This window comes from Carassius gibelio, chromosome B6 (genome assembly GCF_023724105.1).
Source record: "Carassius gibelio isolate Cgi1373 ecotype wild population from Czech Republic chromosome B6, carGib1.2-hapl.c, whole genome shotgun sequence".
Classification (NCBI taxonomy): Eukaryota; Metazoa; Chordata; class Actinopteri; order Cypriniformes; family Cyprinidae; genus Carassius; species Carassius gibelio.
The window spans coordinates 2,977,794-2,999,194 of record NC_068401.1 but is presented as its reverse complement, the minus strand read 5'-3'; the positions used below and the strand labels follow the sequence as shown (position 1 = coordinate 2,999,194).

The window sequence follows — 21,401 nt, the reverse complement described above, 5'->3', positions numbered from 1 at the left end:
TTGGAGAATAATAATATTATAATTGATGTAGATCCAGATCTGATCATTTGTGATAAAATTTGTTGAGAAATGTTTGAGTTCATATTAAAATAATAATATTATGGCACTCTTCTGAAACTCTAGAGGAGACATGTGTGGGGTTTACTGGGGTCTTTTCTTCTCTTAAGTTCATTCAGAGTTCATTTTGTCTTCTTTTAATATTGTTATTGTCTAGACGATACACCTGAGACATTAAAGACATCTCATTGAGGATTTTCCTTTCCTATGAGAATCTATGTTATACTTCAAATTCTTATGTGCTCATTAATTTAAAGTTACAAAACATGGTAAATACATTAATTCTGGTGAATTAAAAAAAGAGATTTGTTAACTTACAGACATTTTACTCCATATTTTATTTTATTTCACTTTTTATTTTATTTTATTTTTATTCAACTTCACAGCCCTTTGACATCAATCACATGTCAGTGTTTTATTATTTTTTTATTTATTTTGAATATATTTATATTTATATTATTATATTATATTTATATTTATATAATTATCAGCTTTTCGTCATCTCAGGAAAAACCTTAAATTGGACGATTCTGATTGGATTCTGATAATGCAATGAAATGCCACTCCACTTTGCCAAGATTTCATTTCATTCCATTAAGATGTTGCAAACCCCTAAATGTCTTTCCAGGGAAATTCACTACTTTGGATTTAGTATTATTAGTGATATTTGCATTGCTATTGTTCATAATAAAGATGAGTGACTCATCATGCACCGTTTGTGTTGAAGTGCTTTTATCTTTAAGTGACTTTACAAAGCGGGTTATAGTTGCATTGCATCTCCATCTTATCTTATTGTTTGCATGCAAAGGACAATTTACAGTTAGCAGACAATTATAGCTATTGCTTAATGCATAATGCAACACTCATGCAAACCTTCTGGTAGAGACTATATCATGCGTAACCGCCTGTGCGGTTTTCTAGAGACTAGTGACAAGAGAACCATAAAGGCCTGAGCTGTCATGGCGACGTATGCTGTCATCTAATTGAAGAGAGATCGATGTATAAAGCACAAAGGCTTTAGGCCCCCCCCATAGGACTTGTGCGGTAAGCATGATGCATAGAGCAGTAATGATTGTTTACGTCTGTCTTGAGGTTCAGTGATGATGACGGTTGAAGAGTAAATGGAAATGTGCTCTAATAATGTCTGCAATTACATACAAACCATTTTACTCATATAAAGGGTGCGATGCAAATGATGTGGATCTCATACATTGATTTACACTTTGTCTTTCCCCTAAAACAAGTGAAAAACTGATTTACACTGAAGGAGAGACCCAAGCCATTTCTAGAGACACTGGAATATCACAGAAAATGGATATTAGGGTCAGTTATTTGGCAGAAATCTTTTAAGTGTATGCATGTCAAATTTGCAGTGTAGTCAGTTGTGTGGTGACAAGTGAAGAAGTTAGTGGTCAAAGACGAGTTACGCAAAACCTGTAGTTCCTGAAGTAGAGCTTTCGATTTGTTGGGGATGGTCTGTTGAACATTATTTTCTGAACAATCGACTGAGCAGTGCACAGAATATCGAGCAGCCGTACGTCTCTCCCTCACAGCTGTGTTGTCATTTGCATCAAATTAAATACAGCATATAGATGTGTGGTTTCATAACCCCTGGTTATCGTGCCGCTGATGAGAATTGATTTGGATATTGCTTTTCAACCCTGCGCCAAAAGGTGTATTTCATATTTTTCCAACTTCACTCAGCAAAATGAACTCAAGCGATGTTAGGAAGAGTAATAATGTGGAAGATGATCATCATAAATCCTTCTCATTCTGCTCACGTTGTTTGGACCTAGGCCAATATTACGTTGTATAGAGGAAGGACAAAATGTCCTGTGAAAACTGAGACTTATCTCACTGAGATCCCGTACTCCTCCCAGAGGAACGCCCCAAACGTTCCCTCAGGATCAGCATTGTTCACTTTCACATGGCCCGATGCCAGTACATCAATTAAAGAGACTACAGTACAGCGGGAACGTCCAGTCTAATATACAGCAGAGTCCAACCATCTGAGAACACAATGATAATCTCATTAAAACAGAAAACTAAAGGATTTTAATAAGTGTTACGATGTGAAAGGAATATTTAAGCTCTTACATAGGGATTCTACTCTTGGTCAGGAAAAATCTTACAGTGTATATATATAAAATGTATATACAATTTTTATTTATTACATGTCATTTGTGTGTATATATATATATATATATATATATATATATATATATATATATATATAATGTCACAGACTTGGGGTACAATGGCTGGTAAAGGGTTTTTTCAGAGCTGAAAAAGAGCACTCTGCCTAGACAAACTCCTAAAACCTCATCTTTCACAGAAGAAAGAAATTCTTACACGTTTGAAACAACATGAGGGTGTGAAAAATGACTTTGCAAAATTTTCATTTTTGTGTGGCTGATGTTTTAACTTTGAAATTTATGAAGTTATAAAGGAAGGGTGTGGAAGGTCTGACATGCTGCACATTATGGCTCAATAAAAAAAATAAAATAAAAAAAAGGCTCAGAATGACTGTGTCAGTTTCTCGTCCTCTTTCATCACGATGACATGTAGGTCTGTCTCGATTTTTGTTGTGCAATATATTGCCCCAGAAATAATCTTTATTATTGTCATTTTAAAGACCATTTCATGCCACTGAATATAAAATCATAATGTAACAGCATAAACTGCAAGAAGGCCTACACACTTCCAAATAACAACAAACTTTTAATTTTTGGAATATTTAGATTGTTGAAATTAAGGGTCCAAATAGTAAATACCTTAAAAAAATAACTAGTAAATAAACTTTTTTATTCAAAGTAATTTGTAAAAAGGCACAGATACCATTATATTTTAATGATAGCACGAGACATAACAAATTAAACAATTTGACAATTTATGAATTACCATAGAAAGTTCTAAATTTATCCGAAATATAATTTTTTGTAACATTTAAATGCATTTACTGTCACTTCAATGTAATACTTCCTTGCTGAATTAAAGTAATAATTTCATTCATTCAAAAAAGTCTTACTGACACCAGGCTTTAACAGTAGTTTATTTATATTATTTATGGCTAAGACTGTTGGTGAGATAAAAAAAAACAAAAAAAAAAAAACAATACAGGTATACACTGTTCATTGAAACACATGTTGACTATACCTGGGCCAGTTGTCATAAAAAGTTAAGTAACGCAAAACAAATAATTGTATAAAAGATATTCTACAGATATTTTAGTAATAAATTTTATACATATATACCATATCAGAAATTCATGAAAAACATTTCAGCCTCTTCATTCTACAGTTGGTGTTTTTTAGGTATCTCAGTGCAGTTTTACATTCTTTTGTTAATTACAAATATGACAACACTAGAATTACAGTGTATTTTGGAGCTAAAAACTCAAGACGAATATTCTAATTTAGAAACAAGGCATATACAAATCCACTGCTGGCTATTTCTTTTTACTTCTAGCCTGTCTTATTGTACGTGATGGCAGTCTTATGCTAACCGTCCTGATTTGCGATCAGAATGACCTTTGGTTTGGCTTTCATGCTGCATCTGGCGGTGCTGTTCTAGGTGTTATCCGAATTCTGTATATCTCTGTTCTCCTCCGAGGTTGTCAGCTTCATGAGGATGCTCTTATATGCCATCTTAATCTTAGGGACCTTGAATGCGTACACTATGGGGTTAACGGCGGAGTTAGCGTGAGAGAGGAGGATGCCGATGTGAATGGCGACACCGGGCACTTTTACACTTAGGTAGTGTTCCATCGCATTCATTATGTGCAGCGGGAGCCAACAAACCACAAACAGGACCAGAACCAAAGCCAGAGAATTGGCCAGTTTACGCTCTTTATGGTAAAATGACGTGGACTCCGCGCGGTTCCCGACTCCTTTTCTCAGTTGTTTGGATATCATATTGAAGAGTAACAAATACAGGATCATCATGAGGATGGTGGGTGTAAAGATGCAAGCGAGGAAGTTGAAGTTGACCATGTAGGACATGTCTATAACCTTGATGAAATCACACATAATAGTGGTGTTATGAGTTGTTGTGTTGTTTTTTGTGTGCCATCCGAACATGGGGATGAGGCCTAGTATAAAAGCAGAGAGCCAACATACAGTGACCGCGGCCCACAAGTGCTTCTTTCTGACTGCTCCTCTGTACCTGGAAATTAAACATTTTATTAATACAATATCAATATAATTTGTATAATATTCATAATACAGTTATTACTATTACATTTTAAAAGTTGTGGGTTTGGCAAGGTTTTTTTCTAATGTCTTTAAAAGTATCTTCTGCTCACCAAGGCTGCATTTATTTCATCAGAAGTATAGCGTAAAAACAGTAGGATAATATTGTGAAATATTATTAACATTTTAAATAACTGTTGTCTACTGTAATATATTGTAAAATGTAATCGATTGCTTGATCAAAGATGAATTTTCAGCTTAAGTTGTGCTGCTTCATATTTTTGTAGAAACTATGATACATTCTTGTTTTCAGGATTTTTTGATGAATGGAGGGTTAAAAAGAACTTGTAATATGAATCTTTTTTTCAATTTAATGCATCCTATATTGAATAAAGTATCTGGTTAAAAAAATTATAATTTCTTAAATTATTTAGCATTAAATGTAAAAAAAATAAAATAAAAAAAAAAGTAAATTACAGACTCCAAACTTGAAATCAATGGCGTCATGAAAAGTTGCCATTTAAATGCTTATAGATCATATTAAAAAGTAAACTTATTAAATCACATTAAAACATATTAAAAAGTAACTTTCGGAGGCAGTGCAAGTTATTATAGTTTGATTTGAAGACCATGAAAACATTTCTGTGAAATAAACACATTTTTAATGTACGAAAAGATTATTTAGATTTCATGTTGACTTAAATAAGGGTTATGTTTCAAGTTGCACATTACTTAGAATCATAATCATCTTTAAGATCTGCAAGCATTTGCTTTCCTCCTTATCAGCGAGCTTGATCAACTTGGCAACCACACAAGAAGGTCTACAAATATGCATTGCAAAAAAAAGCTTGTCTATGAAATGTTCAGACCTGAGAGGGTTATAAACACGCAGGTATCGGTCCACAGCGATGGCCAGCAGGGAGTGAACGGACGCCTGGGTCAACACGATGATCACACAGCTGAAGAAGAGACAGCCGTAAAAACTAGTTTCCAAACGTCCATCAACCACCACAGCGAGAGGCACAGCCACTGCTCCCACAAGAAGATCAGCCACCGCCAGAGACACAACGAAACAGAATGTGGTCTGACTAATGGCACGGCACGACCACACGGCCCAGATCACCAACATGTTCCCCAGGCAGCATCCTGCAGCGATGAGTACCTCCAGGGAAGTATAGACCACCTTCTCACTATCAGACATGTCTACAGTAGGCACAGGAACTCTACAGGAACTTGCTTTAAGTAGTGGTGGTTGAAATAGGAAGTTGTCTTGACACATGCAGAACCAAAGATGCTCACACATGAGCAAATCGTTTTTTGCAAGATCATGACTTTGGCCTGGTTTTCTCTGAATTTAAAAAGAAATAAAGAGAATGTTTCAGAAATTTGAAAACAAAATGTTTATAATTAAATAACCAAAATATTTTTAATTATAGGTGACCACGGACCACAAAACCAATCTTTAGTGTCAATTTTTCAAAATTGAGATTTAAACATCATCTGAAAGTTTAATAAATAAGCTTTCCATTGATGTATGGTTTGTTAGAATCAAACAATATTTGGATGAGAAACTATTTGAAAATCTGGAATCTGAGGGTGCAAAAAAAAAAAAAAAATCTAAATTCTGAGAAATATATAAGTTTTTATATATTTACAGTAGGAAATTTACTAAATATCTTCATGGAACATGATCTTTACTTTATGATTTTTGGCATAAAAGAAAAATCGATCATTTTGCATACAATGTTTTTTTAGCTATTGCTAAAAATATACCCCAGCGACTTTGACTTAAGGTTTTGTGGTCCATGGTCACATATTTAAAAACTAAGTTGATATACTACCATTCAGAAGAAAGATTTAAACTACTTTTTTTTTCAGTAACAACACATTAAATTAATCAAAAGTGACAGTAAACACATTTATAATGTTACGAAATATTTCTTTCAAATAACTGTTGCTCTTTTGAACTTTCTTTTGAACTTTCTAAGAAACATGAAGATAATTTATTTATAATTAATTATTAATTAATTCATTTTTAATTATAATTTCAACATTGATAATAAGAAATGCTTATTTCTGTTTCATACATAAACATATTAAATGTAGATCAAATACATTTCAGGATCAAATAAATGCAGCCTTGGGGACCGTATATAAGAGATTTCATTAAAATATTTACCAATCACAAACATTTAAACAGTATATGATAATGCATTTTTTAGGTAATTCATTTGGCCACTATTTACATTTAGATTTTTGCTAGCGCCATGCTCTCCTGATTGATCTATATTTATAAATGTCATGTGCTCTAATTTCTCTGTTGGCACCAAAAGCAATACACCCCTATAGTCATGTGCCATAAAACTGTGGCTAAGCTTGTGGCTGGTTAATCAGGAAGCTGCTGGTTTGATAATTTCAAGTGAGTCAACTAAAATAGTTTTTGTGCTCTCGAGCAAGATATAAACTGATCACAATTGCATTTATATATATTAATATTTATTGTGCATGATTCATCAATGCAGAAAAACAAATGTTCAATCAATTATGTTTTTGAAAAAAAAAAATTTCTTTCAAGTGATGTCACCCTGGACATGCTGGCAAGTAATGATCCGAAAACAAGTGTTAGTATTGGTATATCCCCTCTAACTTATCATTTATGTCATTCATAAGAAGTAAGTTCATTTTATTTTATTTATTTATTTTATGGTGGCTGTTTCATGACTGTCGAACAAAAATAGGATTAAGAAAGTTTCATTTGAACTCATACTTCTCTTCAACAACAGTTTTCGCTTACAATGACTGAAAAACGTTCACTGAACTAACCTCTTATTAAATGTCAGAGTTACATTTAGCACTTCTTCATGTCAAAATGACTGAGATGGCCAATCAAATGAGAGAATGTGGAGGCAGGGCTTTAGCGTTCACTTCCAAACTCGCAAACTTCCCTAAGCACTTCCCCTTGAGAGAATCCCCACTGACACTTTTAACTGCATTCCACTTCATGAAGTGAATGATGGGAGTTTATATGGACAGATCCTCTCCCCCTCCATTTTGACCTAATATTTACACATCAGTTAGCTCCATAGACCACAATACCATAGATCATGTCATCATCGCAGATCCCATTTAATTTATACCAAGCCCAAGTAACCAATAAATAGGAAATTGCAAAACAGCACCAGTAGTGGGCACTCGTGCAATGTAATCAATGATGTACATCCGAGTAAACGAGATGATGGGAAGTTAGCGAGTAAAGGGCATAAAAATTAGCTGTAACGCAGCCAATCGTTTCATTCCAAATGGGAATTATCACCCTGCAAAGGGCACTTCAGAGTGAAAACATTCATGGCCGCCATATTGCAGGATAGTTCCAAACTTAAGTTCTCAAATCTGGATTCCTTATTAATTTAGATATTTGAGTGTTCTGGAAATCCCATACTTTCAATTCTTCGTTCATTAGGGACCAGATATCGCATAGGAAATGCACTCGGCTGATAGTGAAACCACGGACACAAACATGTCATTTCTAAACTTACTCATATAATGCAGAATGGTTATAATACCTTTAAGTGAGCTGCACACTGCATGTTCATAACAAAAAGTGTATTTTAGAGTTACACAGTGTTATGCATGTGACAGTCAGAAATCAGTAACGCATAATAGTGTTCCCCATGGTTCATCCATTGGTGCTGCAGTATGAACACAGATTTGCAGAAATACATTACACATTCATCTACAAGAGAGAACTGTATAATTCTAATGAAACAATTAGAAGCCAATTTAGAAAAGATTATTGCTGTTGTGAATCACACTGTACATAGACACTGTAGCCAAATCGGAAACAGCCCAGTGTTCCACATAGGGGACAAACTAATTTAACATTGTCACACTTAACACACATGGTCTTAAATGCATGGCAAAGCACTCAGGTGTTTTAAAGAATAAACGTAACTAGCATATGCGCACATGAGTAGAACAAACAATTATGCAGTGTGCTCTTTGGGCATTTGTTTGTTTAACCTGCATTGAAAAACCACTAAATGATCCTCCTCCGGAAGAGGTCTGTAGGTGTCAAGGCTTTTTTTTTTCTTGGCAGTGAGAATAAAACCCATTTCCTCTTTCCAACTTTCACTCACACAGAGGCTTTCAGTCCTGTAAGCACAATGGTATCAGGTGGAGAATTCCTTTACATCTCTCTTGAAGTGCTCATTGCAGTGGGATGCTGTCTGGGCAATATGTTGGTGATCTGGGCCGTGTGGAGAAGCGGAGCCCTGAACAAACCCACTTTCTGCTTGATCGTGTCTCTGGCAGTGGCTGATTTCCTGGTTGGGGCTGTGGCAATTCCTCTGGCTGTGACTGTGGACCTCCACATCAAAATCCCTTTCCATGCCTGTCTCTTCATCAGTTGTTTTCTCATCGTTCCTCTACAAGCATCAGTGCTCACCCTCCTGGCTATTGCTGTGGACCGATGTCTGCGGGTTTGTATCCCTTTCAGGTGAGTTGGCTTCCAGAGGGCTTTGAAATGACATGAAAATTGGGCTGTAATGCATGGAAAGTTTGTTGAAAGCAAAAGCAAAATATTTGAGATTCTTTAGTATCTTTAAATTAAAAATCTATTACATAATCAAATAAAGCTCATTGATCGTGTCAGCTCTTGTGCAGATTGGGTGCTTATCATTTATTAATTGTGACCCTGGACCAATGTCTTATGTCACTGGGATATTTTTTAGCAATAGCCAAAAAAAAAAAAAAAAAAACATTGTATGGGTCAAAATGATAGATTTTTCTTTTATGCCAAAAATCATTAAGTAAAGACCATGTTCCATGAAGATATTTTGTAAATTTCCTACTGTAAATATATAAAAACACATTTTTTTTATAATTAATATGCATTGCTAAGAATCCATTTGGACAACTTCAAAGGCGATTTTCTCAGTATTTTTATTATTTTGCACCCTCGGATTCCAAAATTTCTAATAGTTGTATCTCATCCAAATATTGTCCGATCCTAACAAACCATACATCAATGGAAAGCTTATTTATTCAGTTTTTGAAAAACTGACTGTAAATTCAAATTATCACGACAGATGTGAAGGGGGAGAAGAATTTATAAGTGCATCAGGTTTTTCATCAAAAAAGAGTGCACCCTTGTATCGTCGCTCATAGCTCGTCTGGAAGTCTCACTCCTCGTTCCTCGCCTCCTCACAGTGCAATTAGAGAACTGAGATGGGTTGAGCCTAGAAGGGATACAGCTGCAGCTACCGGGCATGTGCACATGCATTCTACCTATAATAAATTAGATGTTAAGTTTTGTGAAGAAAGCCACTCGCAGGAAGCTTTTTAGCTGTGTTTATGATCAATATGCATAACAGTAACTGTAAAATATTAATATTAGGTATGGAAATTACATTTAGATTTTTAATTTTAATTTGCACTACTGTGGACACTTTTGGCATTATTTTAACCACCAACCAACCACACCCCTGCCCCGCCTGCACTGTCCTCTTTTTGGAAAGCTAAAATATGGTCACCCTAGTACAATGATCTCTCAATCAATGCAATTTTGATCAATGCAATTTTGGTTGCTCAGTTCATGACCCCTTTAAGGCATCTTTTAAATGCATCTCAGGAATGCAAGTGCAGCTCCTATCTCTTTTCAGAAGGAGATTGTAGTTGTATTTATCTTAATTTGAACAAGCCTCTTGTTCAGCAGGAAAGAATCAGAGCGGTCAGGGGCGTGTACTTGAGATCGACTCTGTGGGAGAGTGAGTGGGACATGGCTCCACTTCACTCACTACTGCACAAACTCAGGTCCTGAATCAGCACAAGATGTTAGCACCCTATTGGGAAACTGCAGGCTTCACTTTTCTTCAGTGGAAGAGAGTGAATGTGTGTCATCTGTCTTTTTTTACAGTATGAGGGGCCGGACAAACCTTAATTAATTCTGGAACTCCCACACACATACATTTCCCTTTCACATGCATATATTTTTGCTTCACACACACAACAAATTCTCCTTTCACATGCATATATTCGTACTCTCACACAAATGCATTCTTCATTCACATACATATACAGTATATAAATATATATAGTGGAAACGCAAGACGTAAGTGGAAGGAGTATAGTGGAAATGAATAGTATACCGAACTCAACACTCTGGGACCTTTTATAGCACCTGTACATAATTCACATGTGACACCCCCCCCCCCCCCCCCCCGCCTTTTCACCACCCGCTATTTGGCGATCACACATATTCTCGCCCACAGACACGTGACACATTATCTTCATCGCCATTAAAACCACACATCACTGAAATATAATCACTTATAGCTTCTTCGCAAGCATAGCAATTTGGCTTGACGTGTTAACCACACAGATCATGCCCGTATGCAAGCAGTATAGCTGGGTAGATGTTCCATTTTGCAACCAGGTTGCAAAATGCATCACCTTCATCTTTCCATCTTCTGCCTAGCATAGCGTATAACAACTCTGTATCAAAAAATATCACCTTTAGGGTGTTAATGGATGATGAGCAAAAACATGCATTCGAAACCCTTATCTTCTTTTAGCTGGAGTCTTAAGTTGCAATGACCCTAAATCATCGGTTAATGTTTGCAACCCTATACTGATCCTATTATATTCAGCCATCTCTTTTATCAGCTTCATTATTAATATATCTTATTCAAAGTTTCTTGTTTCTGCATCGATATTATCACAGTTCTCAATTTGAAGTCCATATGGTGTTGATGTTTCATGTTTCTTCTTTGCTTTTCGGCACTTTTCCACTTTCACTTGTTTTTTGACTCTCCTGCTTTCTACTGCTTGTAGCACTTGAATCATGAGATCACCAAAGTCAACATTTATGTTACCTGCTTCACAATTTCCTATAGATTTTGGCCCAGTCGGAGGTTGATCCGAAAACCACATATCTGCCCCATTACTGGGAAATGCCACAAAACAGAAGGAGTATAGTGGAAATGTAAGAAGTATACTGGAAACGGAAGACGATCAGGGTCACCGGGACAGGTCCTGATCAGTATGGCTGAGGTAGATGAGGTGGCCGCAGAAGTATTTCAGCAAGCTATGTGGGTTTAAAAGAAAAATAAAATAAATATTAACATTGTATAAAAGCTACATTGCCTTGTCCCTTGAGGATGCAGGATTTCTTTTCACTTATAATTTAGGAAGTGAATAAAGTGAGAGGTTGCAAGTTAGGGACAGCGATGTCTTTATATTATTTCCATAACTCAAGATTTTGACTTATTGCGGTTTGTTTATTTTTAGATTTAACTGACATTAATAAATATATAGCTTCACTGTAAAATTGTGAGGAAGAGCTGAGCAAGTCTTGCACATGTATTTCCTGGTCTGAGAGTGACTCCCTGCTTAAACAGGAAGTAATGGATACCAAAAAAAGAGTTACAAATATATGTATGTAAAAGGAGAATGTATGTGTGTGAAAGCAAAAAATGCATGTATAGAGAATATACCCGTATTTTCCGGACTATAAGTCACACTTTTTTTCATAGTTTGGCTGGTCCTGCGACTTATAGTCAGATGCGACTTATTTATTAAAGGGGGGGGGTGAAATGCTCGCTTTCACTCAATATCCTGTTAATCTTGAGTACCTTTAGAGTAGTACTGCATCCTTCATAACTCCAAAAAGTCTTTAGTTTTATTATATTCATAAGAGAAAGATAGTCTGTACCGATTTTTCCCGGAAAAACACAAGCCGCTGGAGGCGTGACGTGTGGGCGGAGCTAAAGAATCACGAGCGCCAGTAGGCTTTTGCGTCGAGAGCGTTTGGAAGCTGTGACATTACCCAGAGCCGTTGAAAAACATATTTAACGGCTCTGACATTGCCTTGAGGAAAAAACCATCATCCAAAATAAACCATGGCTTACAGTCAGATTCGGCTGTTTATTTATGATCCAGAATCAGATCCCAAGGCTGAAACTGAACGAGAGCAGCATCAGCAACGACTCGCTCCGAGCGGGGCTCGAACCCGGGTCTCCGATGGGAGGCGGACGCACTAACAAGGAGGCAGAGATATTTTAAGCAGTTTTACTCACCGCCTGCGGTTCCAACACACGATCGTGGCCCTTTTTCGTTGGGATTGCATCATCCTTAAGAAATCCGTCGTCAAACTGGCCTGGTCTCAGTGCTCTGCTATACGGGAGCGCGCGCTCTTCCGGCAGAAGTGCCTTAGGACCCATATAAGGAAATTCCGCTCCATCTAACGTCACACAAAGCCATACTCGAAAAAAACTTTCCGAAACTTGTGACAAACCGGAAGGAGTATTTTTGGAACAGAAATACTCCTTCAAACGTACAACTTAATTTTTGAAACTTTGTCCATGTTTAGCATGGGAATCCAACTCTTTAACAGTGTAAAAAACTCAGTATGCATGAAATAGCATTTCACCCCCCTTTAAAATTAACTTGACATTTACCAAGAGTAATGAACTAAGAGACATGAACCAAGAGAAAACATTACCGTTTACAGCCGCGAGAGGGCGCTCTATGTTGCTCACTGCTCCTGTAGTCTACACTGAAGACATAGAGCGCCCTCTCGCGGCTGTAGACGGTAATGTTTTCTCTCGGTTCTAAATAAATGCGACTTATAGTCCAGTGCGACTTATATATGTCTTTTTCCTCATCATAACGTATTTTTGGACTGATGGGACTTATACTCAGGTGCGACTTATAGTCTGAAAAATACGGTATGTGTGTGAGAGAGAGTTGAAATGCATGTAGGTGAAAGGAGAATGTAAGTGTGTGAAAGCAAAAATATATTTACTGTGTGTGAAAGGATAATGTAAGTGTGTGAAAGAAAAATATATGTATCGTAGGTGAAAGGATAATGTTTGTGAGAGTGCCAGAATGTATTATGGTATGTACGGACCCTATTATATTATATTATATTATATTGGAGAGGTGACGCATTCAAAAACTTGAAACAACTTTGGAATTAGAATTATCTTAAACTTGGAAAGGGACCGTTTTAGAATTTTGAAAAATGCTTTTAATAAAAAATATGTAAGTAATGTTTTTAAATAGAATATTATTAGAAATAGTTTTTTTTAATTATTTATTATGACTATTAATTAGTTATTATAATGTGAAATAGAAGCAATTTCAGAACTTAAATTACATTTACAACGTTTTGCGTGATGTTCATTTTAAAGTGTTCATTTGATGTTTTAATTGTAACGTATTATTTTGTGTATTTGGTGTAACATATGTTGACATGCTTCAATGTTCAAAACACATTATTTTTCAAATACTGTACATTATTGTTGGTACTCCATGCCCAGCCTCTCTCAAGCATGTTTTCTAGTTCCTCTTTCCAATAAGCACAGTCTGCTCTGATCGGTCAACTGACCCAGTGCATTGTGATTGGCTGAACACCGCAGGCACTATTCAGAAATGTAACACCCTTATACACCACAGCTTCATCTTTCAAAATAAATGTAACAGTTAATAATGCCCTTAGTGTTACCATCAGTTCAAGCCCAAAAGGGGAACAGAGTCACATGACAACAACAGTGATGAATCTCGTATGTGTTTGCATTACAAAAGTCACGGTCGGTTAAGACAGCTGACTCCACTGTGTGACCCTATCTGTCTCTGTCTCACACATACACAAACACAAACACACACACACACACAATGCCCAAAACTCCACATTTGAACAGTCAATAACAAATACTTATACTAATAACAAAACACACTTACAATAGCTGATTCCGAAGCGCCAGATTGTCGTAGCAAAGTCAGAAGTACCTTCTCTCCTAGGTCCATGAAATGGTCTTCTATAAAATGCATTGCTGTTCTGTTGTAAGTAATCTTAAAGATTCCTAGATGCATCTACTTTCAGAAGGCCAAATAAAGTGCTTTTGCTTTCCTGGATACACACACATCTCCCTTACAAGACTGCTTCAGCAATGAAATTGCATCATATAACCCCTTTAAGAAATATTGGTAAAAATTGGTTTTGATTCTCTTCTTTGCTCTACAGGTACAAGGCTACAATCACTAAGAAGCGCTCATGGTTCCTCGCCGCTGTGTGCTGGATACTGGCATCTTTTCTGGGGTTCTTACCCATGTTTGGATGGTACAACCATGACACACTGACACGTTACAACTCCACCTCCATAGAATGTCAGTTCCTTGATGTCATTCCCATTACATACCTGATCCACTTCATCTTTGAAGGCTGTTTTCTTCCTCCACTGGCAGTCATGATCGCTTTGTATTGCTACATCTTTTTTAAAATTAGAAGTGTTAGAGCAGGTATGTCAGCTGAAACCAGTAAATGTAAAAAAAAGGAGCACCAACTAGCTACCTCTCTGGTTTTAGTCTTGGCTCTTTTTATTGTTTGCTGGCTTCCGTTACACACGATACAATCAATCACATACTATAACCAGAGTATACATGTCCCGTCCATTGCTTTGTACTTTGGCATTCTCCTCTCTCACGCCAACTCGATGGTTAACCCTGTAGTGTATGCATTCAGAATCCCTAAGATAAAGCGGGAGTACAGGAAGATTTGGAGGAGGATGATTTGTCAACAGCAGCAGGCAGATACAAACAGCAGCAGGACTCCTGCTAGTAACACCACCGACAGCCATGATGGACGAGTTCATGTGAAAATCAGTCCACAGGGGGGAGCCACTGACATGACTGACTCCACAGTAAAATAAATAAATCAAATTTGTTTGTAAATGTAATATAAATTATATAAATATAAACATGTAAATACATAATATTTTATACATAAATATTTTTTAAATAAAAACTGTATATGTGTGTATTTATATAAAAAAATGTACACAGTACACACACATATTATATAAACAAAACTTTTATTTTGAATGCGATTAATTGGTTGACAGCACTAATATATATGTTTGTGTGTATATATAGCACTTTTTTCCAGACTAAACCTTTCTAATCTTACTTTGGGTTGCAGTTACACTGTTCTGCCAGTAGGGCGCCTCAAAACACCACAGTCAAAGTCTGAGAGTTACTAGTTAACAAAGTCCCTTTCAAGTATACAGTATATTTATAGTCTTTGGTAGTTAACTGAGTAACTATGAGCTCTGGCTGAATGTGGATAATTAATAGTGCACATGTATCTGTAGTTTATTGCACAATAATATGTCTGTACAAAATTACAAATATGATCCTGCAGTGTTGCAATTTTTTTTTCCAAATAATAATAATAAAAAAAGCTTCATTATGAAGTACATATATGAGATTTTATTTGTGACTTTCATGATGTCTAACAAATGTTCATAATGTTCCTCTTAGAATAAGTCACTAAAAGAGTCACCCATTATTTAAATGTAACATTTACATTTAAACATTAAGCAGTCACTTTTAACCAAAGCGACTTAAAAAAAGAGAACAAAAGAAGCAATTAGACAAACAAGGGTAGTAATAAGAGCTGTGACAAGAAAATAATAGAATAGAAAGTGCTAGTGTTAGAGGGTCAAGGTATATATATATATATATATATATATATATATATATATATATATATATATATATATATATATATATATGTGTGTGTGTGTATATGTAGATATAAATAGATCAAAGACGATCATTTTATTGTTTCATCAGGATAACCAAAACTGCTTTGCTGATACAATAACACTCTGAAATGTAAAATAAAAATAAATCATATTAGCAAATAAAATAGCAGTATTGCAGAAAAAAATTTAAGTAACAGTGCAGAATAAACTAAGAATGATAACAACTGTAAAATAAAAACAGTATGATACTTTATATAATAAACATAAACTTAAAAAAAACTTTGTATGTAAAATACAATAGGAACTAGGAACTATGATTTTCTTTGCTTTTAAATAAAATAAAGGAGTATTGCAATAAACTGTTTAAATTTTTTTTCTTAACCTTTTACTGTTCCTATTGCCAAAGCATAAAAAAAAAAGATAAAAACACTTTTTTAACCCACCGTGGTTAAAAACCGAGGTATGTATTGAACCGCGGGCTAACTATTGTTGCATCCCTAATATATAACAATAAATATAAAATTTTAGATTTTTAGTTTTTTTACTTGGCTAAAATCAATAAAAATATATCCATAATCATAGATTCAAAATAAAACACTGGCTATAATAAAATAGTATGAACATGAAAAGTATGAGCATGTACAGCACTCAATACTTAGTTGGAGCTCCTTTTTCCTGAATTACTGCAGCAATGCGGCGTGGCATGGAGTCGATCAGTCTGTGGCACTGCTCAGGTGTTATGAGAGCCCAGGTTGCTCTGATAGTGGCCTTCAGCTCTTCTGCATTGTTGGGTCTGGCATATGGCATCTTCCTCTTCCCAATACACCATAGATTTTCTATGGGGTTAAGGTCAGACGAGTTTGATGGCCAATTAAGAACAGGGACACCATGGTCCTTGAACCAGGTACTGGAAGTTTTGGCACTGTGTGCAGGTGCCAAGTCCTGTTGGAAAATGAAATCTACATCTCCATAAAGTTGGTCAGCAGGAAGCATGAAGTGCTCCAAAACTTCCTGGTATATGGCTGTGTTGACCTTGGACCTCAGAAAACACAGTGGACCAACACCAGCAGATGACATGGCACCACAAACCATCACTGACTGTGGAAAGTTTACACTGGACCTCAAGCAACGTGGATTGTGTGCCTCTCCTCTCTTCCACCAGGCTCTGGGACCCTGATATCCAAAGGAAATGCAAAATTTACTTTCATCAGAGCACATAACTATGGACCACTCAGCAGCAGTCCAGTCCTTCTTGAAGCTAGACGCTTCTGACGCTGTCTGTTGTTCAACAGTGGCTTGACACAAGGAATGGGACAGCTGAAACCCATGTTTTGCATACGTCTGTTCTTGAAGCACTGACTCCAGCTGCAGTCTACTCTTTGTGAATCTCCCCCACATTTTTGAATGGGTTTTTTTTCACAGTCCTCTCCAGGGTCCCAATATGGACTATCCCAATTGCTTGTACACTTTTTTTTTCCTACCACATCTTTTCCTTCCCTTCGCCTCTCTATTAATGTTATTGGACAAAGAGCTCTGTGAACAGCCAGCCTCTTTTGCAATGACCTTTTGTGTCTTGCCCTCCATGTGCAAGGTGTCAATGGTCATCTTTTGGACAACTGTCAATTCAGCAGTCTTCTCCATGATTGTGTAGCCTACAGAACTAGACTGAGAGACCATTTAAAGGCTTTGCAGGTGTTTTGAGTTAATTAGCTGATTAGAGTGTGGCACTTCAATATCGAACCTTTTCACAATATTCTAATTTCCTGAGATACTGAATTTGGGATTTTAGTTGTCAGTTGTAAACAATTTGAAATATATCACCCTGTCTGTAATGAATAAATTAGGGCTGTCAAAATAACACGTTAATTTCAATTAATTAATCTGAGAAAAAAATAATGCGTTAAAAAATTATGCAGATTAATCCATTCCATATTGACCTTTGAACCTGGAGCCACTCTAGCCACCATTCGACTGTAAACTGAAGGAGGGAGAAGAAAACACGATGGCGCTGCCTGGATCATTGATTGGAACTTAAAAAACAGCCTGATGGAAGTGTTGATAAAAATAAAGTCGTCTGCAATGTCTGCAGCAAGTAATTTGCATATCACCAGATGGCGTCCACTCTAAAGTACCACATCAATGCAAAGCATCCAGGAGTTAACTTTAATCCGGAGGTACGACACGTCCCATGATACCAACTCTAGCAGTCAACGTCATCTTCAAGATGCCTTGTTTGTACAGTGAAAAAATCTTCTTACTGAAGCACTTTTAAATTTATTTTCCTAACATATTGGGTCATATTGTTATGGCCATTATTTAAACAATGAAAATAATAATAAAAGAGTTTTTAAACTTTAATGTCGCTATTATTCATTGAGTCATTTGAATTGAAATATTTTATACTTTCACAGGAAAAGTAATGTATGCGATTAATTTAGATTTATTAATCACAGAGTATGTAATTAATTAGATTAAAAAAATTAATCGATTGACAACCCTAGAATAAATATAATATACACGTTTCACTTTTTGAATGGAATTAGTGAAATAAATCAACTTTATGATGATATTCTAATTATATGTCCAGCACCTGTATTTCAGTATTTCCTTCTTTGTGTCTTCCTGATTTCCTTTTAAATGATTAGTCAAATAATCAACAGTTAGCAGCGTGCTAGCTTGTTCCACCTGCAGGAGTGACTGTGTGGCTGTCACGGTTGGTAGAACCGTTGTCTCTGTTGATCACTATGTGGGTGGTGTTATGTGTGTCTCTCGTCTGCACTGATTGTTTTATGTGGGCGTCTCCGTTAATTGTTCATCAGCTACAGCTGCCACTCATTACCTGCTCCCTATTTATTGCCCTGTCTTTCATATTGTTGTTTGAAACTCCCTGTGTATGTGCCTGTTTTCTTGTCTCTGTTTCATCACCATGCTGGATCGCCTAACTCCTGGAACCCCATCCACTCACCTCTCCACTGGACCACCCATCTCAGTTCCTGCGTCACGCTCTCCTGGTGACCAATTCCACCTCTACTTCCTGGCCACCTGTGACTTTCTCTCTCCATTCTGTTATCCTCTTACCATTTTCATATCAATTCATTAAATTGCTTACACTTGCATTTGCTTCCTCGCCCATTCCTTTAATAACAATGGCATGAAGCAGAGGTGAGCCGCACAAGAAAAAAATGCCCGATTTCTCCTTGCACTCTTCACACGCCTGTGGTGTTGCATGCCATTTAATTGCTCCATTTGAATGCAGATTGTCTGCCTTTATATAACTCTATGTTGTCTGCTAGCAGAGCATAAAAGGGAGGGAAAAGGAAAAAAAAACACAATGGCTGCCTTCCTGCCATCTTAAACGAGTGTGCAGTTACAAGTCAAGAACATCAAGATGAAACTGGCTTGTATGCTACTTATTTCAAGAAAGCTGATCTATATTTATAAATGTCACGTGCTCTAATTTCTCTGTTGGCACCAAAAGCAATACACCCCTATAGTCGTGTGCCATAAAATTGTGGCTAAGCAGGAAGCTGCTGGTTTGATCATTTCAAGTGAGTCAACTACAAACGTTTTTGTGAAGTGACATACAGCCAAGTATGGTGACCCATACTCTGAATTTGTGCTCTGCATTTAACCCATCCAAAGTGCACACACAAAGTGCACACACTATTAATACTGTATCACCCGGGGAGCAGTTCGGGGTAACGTGCATTGCTCAATGGCACCTCAGTCATGCTATTTCTGGCCCGAGACTTGAAACCACAACTTCAGGGTTAGGAGTCAAACTCTCTAACCATTAGGCCACAAATTGTGCTCTTGAGCAAGATATATAAAGTAATCAAAAACGCATTTATATATATTTATATTTAATGTGCATGATTCATGAATGCATTTAAAGAAAAAAAAGTTGATTATATCTCTGCCTCTGAAACAAATTTCTGACATCACCCTGGCCATGCTGGCAAGTAATGATTTGAAAAAGAAGTGTTAGTATTGGTATATCTTCTCTAATTTATCATTTATGTAATTCATAAGAATTAAATTCATTTTATTTATTTTATGGTGGTTGTTTCATAACTGTCAATCCTTCGTATTAGCAGAAATGCAACATTTGCGATTCACCCTAGAACAAAAATAGGATTAAGAAAGTTTCATTTGAACTCATACTTCTCTATAATGGTTTCCACTTATAATGACTGAAAAACTTTCACTGAACTAAACTCTAATTAAATGTCAAAGTTACATTTAGCACTCCTTCATGTTAAAATGAGAGAATGTGGAGGCATCAGTTTGCTCCATGTCATTTAATTTATCCCCACCCCAAATAATTAATAAATAGGACATTGCAAAACAGCGCCAGTAGTGGTCCCTCATGCAATATAATCAATGATGTACATCCGAGTAAAGGAGATGGAGGGAAGTTAGCGAGGGAAGGGCATAAAATATAAACTGGAATACAGCCGATCTGGATTGGGAGCGGGTGGGAGTAGGTGGTCAAAACAAATATAGCGCAAGTCCTGCCATTCCACAATTTGGTGCATAAAAAGACTGCTGATATTACATAAGAACTAGGCTAGCTGCAGTAGTTGGTATCACACGGCCGGTGCATTCCAAACGGGAAATATAGCCCTCCGACACCATATTGAAGGGTAGTTGCAAACAGAAGTGCTCAAAACTGGTCACTTCAAAGGGACCTTCGGAATGAAGGATATCGAAGGGTACAACTGATATACACTTCGGGCTCCCATGATCCTTTGCGCAGATCTTTTGTGTGATGATGGCATCTTCGTGTGGGCATGTAATGATGACGCAGAAGGGCACTTCAAGAAATTTTGAAGCAACCCTTCGAAGCTCTAATTCTGGAGGGTAAACCATGTTTGCACCTTGACGTGCTGCGTTTGGTCTCATACTCTATCGCATACCTTGTCATTGTTGTGCGCTTGCTTAGACTTTTGTTGTGATTAAATGTAAAGTGTGTTCAACCACTAGCAAAAGACATAAAAGAAATAGTCTTTGAGAGAAGCAGTTAAATCAGCTGAAGTTAAAAGCAGATTGTTAGTAAACTGCGGCAGGTCTCCTGTTAAGCCCTCCACGTGTAAAGACCAAAGACACCATCGACTCTGTGTGACTCCACCAAGCAGGGACACTGGCAAGGGATAGAAGTATTGTTTTGATTAATCCTTTTTCCTACTACTTGTTTCACTTCTGTTTCAGTTTTTATAACAAATTCTTACTATGTGTTTCCAGATCCCTACTATCACTACCACTCGCAAACTATGCATCACACACTGTAGGCAGCATAATCCTAACAACCTGCACACTTTGCCTATGTATGCTAATACACTACTTTCTTTTTTCTATTTGGTCTCTTGAATTGCCAGTCTGCTGTAAACAAATTTCATTACTTCTATTATTAGTCATTTAAAGCTAAATCTCATGGCCGTGACCGAGACCTGATTCAAACCAGAGGACTCTGCTACACCTGTGGCACTCTCCAATAATTTCACATTTTCCCACCCCCCCTGTTTGACCGGAAGAGGTGGAGGTAATGGTCTGCTTCTCTCTGAATGATTGGAAATATAATCCTTTACCATCTTTGGGTATCAACAGC

General features: G+C 36.7%; 2 protein-coding genes across 2 annotated transcripts; one reads left to right on the top strand and one right to left on the bottom strand.

The window, feature by feature from the left end:
• Positions 1-2,894: 2,894 nt before the first annotated feature.
• LOC127959953 (adenosine receptor A1-like) lies at positions 2,895-5,468 on the bottom strand. The gene is made up of 2 exons (XM_052559455.1): positions 5,117-5,468; positions 2,895-4,221 (listed from the first exon to the last, which is right to left on the bottom strand). Exons 1-2 carry the CDS (start codon positions 5,446-5,448, stop codon positions 3,627-3,629), a joined length of 927 nt encoding a protein of 308 aa, XP_052415415.1. The 5' UTR covers positions 5,449-5,468; the 3' UTR covers positions 2,895-3,626.
• A 2,625-nt stretch (positions 5,469-8,093) lies between these two features.
• On the top strand, positions 8,094-15,638 carry LOC127960285 (adenosine receptor A3). Its single transcript, XM_052559924.1, has 2 exons — positions 8,094-8,742; positions 14,272-15,638. Exons 1-2 carry the CDS (start codon positions 8,288-8,290, stop codon positions 14,954-14,956), a joined length of 1,140 nt encoding a protein of 379 aa, XP_052415884.1. The 5' UTR covers positions 8,094-8,287; the 3' UTR covers positions 14,957-15,638.
• The last annotated feature ends 5,763 nt before the right edge of the window (positions 15,639-21,401 follow it).

Bases quoted from the DNA above. Each gene is read 5' to 3' on its own strand.
- LOC127959953 (XM_052559455.1), bottom strand. From the start codon at position 5,448: ATGTCTGATAGTGAGAAGGTGGTCTATACTTCCCTGGAGGTACTCATC. The intron at 4,222-5,116 runs GTCTGAACATTT...TTTAATTTCCAG, and splicing joins CGTGTTTATAACCCTCTCAG to GTACAGAGGAGCAGTCAGAA.
- LOC127960285 (XM_052559924.1), top strand. From the start codon at position 8,288: ATGATCCTCCTCCGGAAGAGGTCTGTAGGTGTCAAGGCTTTTTTTTTT. The intron at 8,743-14,271 runs GTGAGTTGGCTT...TTTGCTCTACAG, and splicing joins CGGGTTTGTATCCCTTTCAG to GTACAAGGCTACAATCACTA.